Below are 8,126 nucleotides of genomic sequence, written 5' to 3'. Positions count from 1 at the left end.
CAGCAAGAAGTAAATGTGGGTTTCTTTAAATATTTGGTTTGGTAAAAAAATGATATTATGTAAAAACAAAAAATGTTCGGGCAGAGAATAGACAGAACAAATCCTGCATATTGGCAGGGGTTTAGATGAGATGATCCTTGCGGTCCCCTTCTAACCCTCTGGCTCTATGCTTCTAAGGTTTTTGAACCATTAGTGCCACGGGTCTACAAGGATTTGATCCTATTTGAGTTCAGCTCAGGATCTGGGGACCTTATAAACTCTAAGGGGATTATAAACTCTGCGGCTGTCTCTCTCTGTCCGTGTCCTCTCCTGGAGCCCTTTTCATTGCTTTTCCTTCCTTTGCTCAGTACAACGTCTGCGTTGTCTCCGCTGAGCCCTGAGGAAAAGAAGGGGATACTGTGACTGCAACTCTTCCGAGAATGGTGTTCCTAATCGTCTCTCTGGTACTTGGTGGCGTGGTCTTCCTCGCCGGAGTGTCGTTGAACAGCTACATCTTCTTTGTTGCTGGATGCCGTCTGGAAAGGATGGCCAGCGCCCTGTGGTTCCTGAACCAGGCCATGGCCGATTTAATCTTCATCATCTTCCTGCCTCTCAGATGCATCTCCATCGTCATCCCGGACTTAGAGTGGGCCAAGAAGGTGAGCAGCGCATTCACCTCCCTACACATGTTCTGCAGTGCCTTCTTCCTCACCGCCCTCAGTGTCGATCGCTGCATCCTCGTGGCATGCCCTGCATGGCCCCGGAACCACCGCACGCCCCACCTGGCTTTCGGGGTGGTTCTGGGCACATGGGCCCTGTCGGGAGGTTTCAGCTTGCGGTACAGTGATCTCTGGGAATCCCTGCACTCACCTGCCAACACCAGCATGAATTTCCCACTGGATTTCCAAGAGAGGGTGAAGGCCGCCATTGTGATCCAGTTCCTGGTCGGGTTTCTAATCCCACTAGCCTTGATCTTGATCCCAACCTTCTACATTGTTCTAGCTGCCAAGCTGAGAAGGAGCAGGTTGATACAGTCCACCAAGCCACTCAAGATCCTTCTTGGCTTGATCCCGACCTTTTTCCTCTGCTGGCTGCCGTATCACGTCTTCTCCTTCCTGCTGATCTCAGCTAAGTACCCTCGGCCTCTTCTGGACGTGGGAAGTGGTTTTGCTTGGGTCCTGACATATTTCAGCAGCTGCCTCAACCCCATCTTCTACCTCACCATGGAGGAAGAGTTTCTGAGGTACCGGCAACATGCACGCAACCTCCAAACCACCGAAAATTCGTAGTCATAGCCAGCTGAATAGGGGAATGGATGGAATTGTGGATATTTGCATGGGAAAAGACTTCTATTCAATAGACCCATAACTCCCTCTTTACCCCAAAATTGTCTTTTTCAGAAAGTTAATTTTTTGGTCTGACTCAAAGAAGAGCCAAGAGAATGATTACAGGATTAGAAAATCTGCTTTAGAGTGAAAAGAGCGAGGAGTACTTGTGGCACCTTAGACGGCATAAGCTTCTGTGGGCTAAAACCACTTCATCAGATGCATGCAGTGGAAAATACAGTAGGAAGAGAACATGAAAAAATGGGGGTTGCCATACCAACTCTAATGAGACTCATCAATTAAGGTGGGATATTATAAACAGGAGGAAAAAAAACGTTTGTAGTGATAATCAGGATGGCCCATTTCAAACAGTTGACAAGAAGGTGTGAATAATAGTAGGGGGAAAATTAGCATGGGGAAATAGTTTGGGAAATAGTCTCTGAGGTGCCACAAGGACTTCTTGTTCTTTTTGCTGATACAGACTAACATGGCTACCACTCTGAAACCTGCCTTAGAGCGAGAGTCTCAAGGAGTTCAATCTATTTAGCTTAACAAAGAGAAGCTGAAGGGGTTACTTGATCACAATCTGTAAGTACCTACGTGGAGAATACATATTTCATAGTGGGCTCTTCAATCTAGGATAGGAAGGTCTAACATGATCCACTGAACAGAAGTTGAACCTAGACAAATTCAGACTGGAAAGGAGGTGAAAATTTGTAACGATCAGAGTAACTGACCATTGGAGCAATTTCCCCAGGGTCCTGGTGGATCCTCCATCACTGGCAATTTTTAATCAAGCTGGGATGCTTGTCTAAAATCTCTGCTCTAGGAATTATTTTGGGGCAGTTCTCTGGTCCGTGTGATCAGGGAGGTCAGACGAGATGATCACAATGGTCCCTTCCAGTGAGCTCACACTCTAAAGTTAAACAGAGAAATGTGTGGAGGGGAAACTGAGTCACAGGGCCATGACGTGACTTGGCCAATCTACCCAAGCAGTTCAGAGGCGGAGTCTGGGATGCAACCCAGGAGTTCTGACTCCATGTCTGTCCACTAAAATAGACTCTTGGAATATCCTTCCTTTAAAGAAAAAATCTTCTGACTTGTTACAGGTCTCTTCTTCGTCTTTTCTTTTTTAACAGGTGGCTTTTTTGCTGTCATCCTTTTATACCAGCTGCCTATTAATTTCATTGGGTGACCTTGCTAGTGTTATAAGAAGAATAAATAACACTTCCCTATTTACTTTCCCCACACCAGTAAGGATTTTATAGACCTTAATCATATTCCCCCTTAGTCGTCTCTTTTCCAAGCTGAGAAGTCCCAATCTTATTAATCTGTCCTCATATGGAAGCTGTTCCATATGCTTAATCATTTTTGTAGCCCTTTTCTGTACCTTTTTCAATTCCAATATATCTTTTTTGAGATGGGGCGACCACATCTGCACGCAGTATTCAAGATGTGGGCATACCATGGATTTATATAGAGTCAATATGATATTTTCAGTCTTATTATTTATCCCTTTCTTAATGATTCCCAACATTCTGTTCACTTTTTTACCTGCCACTGCACATTGCGTGGATGTTTTCAAAGAACTATCAACAGTGACTCCAAGATCAGTCTTCTTAACTATCCCGTTCTTAATGATTCCCAACATTCTGTTAGCTTTTCTGTGTCCCATTGATTATCCTCATTCCACCAATTTTCTGTGATGCCTATTATGTCAATCTTCTCATTTAATATGAGGCACTCTAGTTCACCCATCTTATTATTTAGACTTCTAGAATAAGTATATAAGCACTTTAAAAATGGTCACTTTTTAGCTGTCTGCCATTACATGATGTAATTGAATTCATTTAGGCTTCTAGGGTGAGATTTTCAAAAGCACCTAAGTGAGTTAGGTGCTTAACACCTATTCACTCTCAATGGGAATTTGGCACCTAATTCCCTTAGCCAACTTAAAAAATCTAGTCCTGTTTCTTCATTGCCAAGTCCATGCCTTAAAACCTCATGAGACGCCTCTAAAAACAAAATGAGATTAGTTTGAAAAGAAAGACATTTGGGTTCTTCTTTTTTACCTCCTGATTTTTTTGGGCCATTTCAACCTTTTATCTGTAACAACAAAGGCCAGAAACTTGTTAAAAAAACAAACAAATGGAAAAGAAAGCTGAAATTCCCACCTAATCATATGATTCCAGGATCTGGGGGCTTGGAGGAAAATGAGAAGCATGGCGAATGCCACAACCAAATTGTAAGAGTCGGAGATGATACAAAACTCTTCCAAAAGTTTCAGAAAACCTAAAATATCCAGCTCTGTTTTAGAAGCCAATGGAGTGAGTTGGTATTTAGAAGTATTGGGGACTTAAAAGAAAATGTGTGGCTGTGCCTTGTGAGGTAGCATTAAAAAATTCTTGATCTGTTGATAATTAATAACCTGTTGAACTGTATGTGCTGCCATTGTATGGGGAGTTATGAAGGTTTTCTATGTGTGTGTTACTGAAATAAGTTGTGATGTTGGGAACACCCACAACCAGCCTTTCAGGTACGACAATGGGGGAGCCGGACAGCGTTAATCAGTGTTAATCAGCAACCACACAAGAATCCAATCTCTCAGGAACTGTATAAAATGGAGATTTCTCAGTGAAAACACGTAGACAATGGAGACTGTTTGACCCAAGTCATAGCAAAATATATTTCCAGCAAACTGGAAGAAACTACAAAAGAGGGGAAGTGACATCACCACTTGCCCTCACTCCCCCCACAACTCAACGCCTGGAAACACAACTGGAGGAGAAAGACTTTAACTTTGAAAAGTTTGGTATCAGGCTGGAAGACAAGCCCAGCCTGTGTATTGAGGATCTGTCACCTCCTTGTACCATCTGCCAGGGTGAGTCATGGCTTGATTCAAATCCTGTCTAGTTTACAGAACTCAGACTGTGAATTTACTTTTATTTCTTAGGTAACCAACTGTGATCTCTAAGCTCACTGCTTATAATTACTTAAAATCCATCTGTCTGTAGTTAATAAACCTGTTTTATATTCTACCTAAAACTGTGTGTTTGGTTGACGTGCTGGGAAATCTCAGCTCAGTTTATAAAGGCTGGTGCGTGTTCTCTCCACATCGGAGGAGGCACCGACTGGGTAATGAACTTACACTTGCCAGGCTTCTGGCCAGTGCAGAATGGTACATTTCTGGGCTGCAAGGCCTGGGAGCCAGGGGGAATTGACTGGAGCCTCCCTATTGATGATTCATGAGTGGCTGGGAGGCCATTCATGGAACTCAGCTGGGTGTGTCCCTGCCTGGGGACAGCTGTGTAAGTGCAGGGCCTGCCAGACCTTTGTTGCTTGACACAATATTACAGTGTGAGAGGAACATCCCAGGTTGGTGGGACAGGAGGGCTCCGCGGTCCCACAGCCCAGCTTGCACTCTGGGAACCTGGTCACAGTTGCTTTTAAAACCAATGTCTCAATGAATCCTGATATTCCTGACCAAAATTAATGCAGCTTTCACCATTTGCTATGTCACTGGCTGTTCTCCAGAGTCCAACAAATCCACCAGCCAATCGTGGAGAAGACACAATGTCGTGTGGCTCACAGCCAATTAAGCAAAGAGTCACAATCCACCTGCCACCTGGCAATGTCTCTCCAGGACGTTCGAGGGGTGACCGGGGGTGAAGGGCGGCAGGGTTCACCCACAAATCACTCCTGACCCAGCGGCACTGCAGGGGCCCAAGCTGTGTCTGGTGTTTCTCCAGGTGTGAACAGGCTGAATTTTTGCAATGACGCGGCCGCAGCTCAGCTCCTGCTCTCGGGCTGTGGCTGCTGCAGATGTGGGCAACCATCTCTGCAGACGGGCTCTCAGACCCTTCATCATGAGAGTCCCCAGAGCTGAGCCGAGCTGTTTGAGGCTTGCACGGAGCTGGCCGCCTCGGAGGCTTTGCAGACCCGGCTTTGTGAGCATCTCCCACCCCTGCTGAGCCACCCCCCCGTGTTCACCCCCGAGAGGACAGCTTCCTGCACCCAGACACATCCGTGGGGCGGGGGGGGGAGGAGCTGCAGGTGTTGTATGTGTGTTGGGAGAATCAATTCTGGGATGCCGTGTATGATTCCCCCAGGACATAGGTAAGAAAATGAGATTAAACCTTCCAGCTTCAATGCTAGGCTGAAATCCACAATGCCCCCACCCCCGCAGATCTGTCTCTGTTCCCCCACCCATTACCCCAGGTTCAGTGCTAGGGTGAAATCCACAATGCCCCCCACTCCCCGCGCAGATATGTCTCTGACCCCCGACCCCATACCCCAGGATCCTTCCTGCCCCCACACCCCCTCCCAGAGCAGCCCCCCATTTCCCTAACTGCTCCCCACAGCAGCCTCCAAAGATCTCTCCCTACCCCTCCCATCGGGGCCAAATCCCCTGGATTGAAGTGGTTCCCATCATATAAAGGGTTTATAGTTTGATTCAGTGGGTCTCAGAATCCCCACTATTCAAATTGTTTGAGGAACCCTTACCCCACCCCACTCCCAACAGCATCCCCCCCACACAAATTCCTCCCTGTCACAGCCCGCATGCCCCACCCCAGAGGTGGCCACACATCAGAGGGAAAAGACCCAATAGACCAGTGGCTCTCAACCTTTCCAGACTACTGTACCCCTTTCAGGATTCTCATTTCTCTTGTGTACCCCCAAGTTTCACCTCACGTGAAACTTACTTGTTTACAAAATCAGACAAAAATACAACTGTCACAGCACACTAGTACTGACAGATGGTTTACTATCTCATTTTACCATATCATTATACAATAAATCAATTGGAATATAAATATCCTACTTACATTTCAGTGGACAGTATATAGAGCAGTATAAAGAAGTCATTGTATGAAATTTTAGTTTCTACTGACTATGCTAGTGCTTTTTATGTACCTTTGTAAAACTAGACAAATATCTAGAGGAGTTGATGTACCCCTTGGAAGATCTCTGCGTACCCCCAGTGGTACACTTACCCCTGGTTGAGAACCACTGCTATAAACCCTTATCCAAAGGCTCAGGGCTGACTATGGCTATAAAACCAACTGGCCAGTAGATGGCAGCATACATGAAATTCAGTTATGTGTCAGAAATTGTAATCAAGTCACGCAGTCACCTTCACTTTTGCTTTGTCTACACAAACAACTGATGTTGGTATAACTACGTCGCTCGCAGGTGTGGAAAACCCACCCCCCTGGGTGATGCTGTTATACTAACCTAATACCCGGTGTAGACAACACTTCTCCCATCAACTCAGCTACCGCCTCTCACGGGGGTGGATTAACTACGCTGATGGGAGAAGCTCTCGCGTCAGCATAGACAGCGTCTTCACTGAGCCGCTACAGCGGGGCAGCTGCATCGGTGCAGCCTTCCCGGTGTAGACATGTCCTTTGATAAACTGAACTGACTGAGCTCCTGGAGTCTCTCTCTGTCAAGCCCGGGGTCTAGTCCATTAATCCTTCTCGTGGCTCGTCTCTGACCCCCCTCCAGCTTCTCAACATCCTTCTTGAATGGTGGGTGCCAGAACCGGACACAGGATCCCAGCTGTGGTCACACCAGGGCCGGATCCAGAAGGAAAATCACCTCCCTGCTCCTAATCGAGGGTCCCCTGTTGATGCATCCCAGGATGCATCCCAGGATGGCTGGAGCCAAGGCCAGCCAAAATAAATAAATAAATAAATAAAAAAGCTGCGATCGTGATCTGCGGCGGCAATTCGGCGGGAGATCCTTCGCTCCGAGGCGGAGTGAGGGACCGTCTGCCGAATTGCCGCTGAATAGCTGGACCTGCCGCCCTTCTCCGGAGCGGCCGCCCCAAGCACCTGCTTGACAAGCTGGTGCCTGGAGCCGGCCCTGGCTAGACCCCTGTTTGTTCTGGGAACTCAGGATAAGCTGAAAAGTGCCCCCAGGCCTGAGGCCTCCAGGCAAATGATGAGAGACGAAGGCAGGTTGCAGGCTGGGCTGTGGTTTGTGTGGTCTCTAGCAAAGAGCGAGGGTTTCCTTAGCGTTGGCTGGCCTGTAACGTGGCCCAGGCTGAGGGATGGGTTTCCAGCAGGAAAGGCGGAGCTGAGAATCTCACATGTCCCACTCTCCGTGGGGCTCTGTTCACTTTTCCTGGCCAGGAGGGGCTGGAGAGTCCCAGCTGCCATCTCTGCTCTTGGGACCTCGCCCAGTTCCCCGCCTGCCTGCCACCAGACAGGGCCAATGAGAGAGGGGGGGAAGCCAGTACAAATTACCAGGGCCCGGCGGTCCGGAAGAGTGCCCGAGGCCCGGCTTCCTCAGCTTCCCCCCCACCTTGTCGGCCCTGTTTAGCCGGCCCGCCCTTGCTGGGGGGCCCGAAAATTTTTTTTCACTGGGTCCCGAGCCCACTCTCGGCGGCCCTGCCCCCGGATGTGGACAGCCAAATGCAGACACCTTGCTAGGTCCAGCGGGGCAGGGCGGGGGAGTTTGTGGTTCATGTGATGTCTGCATGTAGCTGTGGGCGCTGGAGTCCTTCCAGGCTTTGCACACATGATCAGACCCAGCCACATCCTCTGATCACCCCCATAGTCCCCCCCAGATATACCCCCACATGAACAGCTCCCTACTCAGCACTGAGCGAGCTGCAGGAATGGCGCTGGGGACCTGGGATGGGGGTCGACTCAAACGCTGCATCCCCCGCAGACACGGGTAAGGAAATGAGGTAAATCCTCCAGCTGCCCCACTGGATCTCATTCTCACCCCGCACACACTGCTGCCCCTTGGATCTCCCCCTTGCCTGCTGCCCCCATCCCCTCCCCTCATCTGCTGGATAGAGCTGGTTGAACT

At 48.4% G+C, this 8,126-nt stretch overlaps 1 protein-coding gene across 1 annotated transcript; it reads left to right on the top strand.

The window, feature by feature from the left end:
* Positions 1-419: 419 nt before the first annotated feature.
* On the top strand, positions 420-1,268 carry LOC135892112 (chemerin-like receptor 1). The gene has a single exon (XM_065419808.1). It carries the CDS (start codon positions 420-422, stop codon positions 1,266-1,268), a length of 849 nt encoding a protein of 282 aa, XP_065275880.1.
* Positions 1,269-8,126: the final 6,858 nt, after the last annotated feature.

This window comes from Emys orbicularis, chromosome 20 (assembly GCF_028017835.1).
Source record: "Emys orbicularis isolate rEmyOrb1 chromosome 20, rEmyOrb1.hap1, whole genome shotgun sequence".
NCBI lineage: Eukaryota > Metazoa > Chordata > Testudines > Emydidae > Emys > Emys orbicularis.
This window is presented reverse-complemented; position numbering and strand designations above follow the sequence as displayed.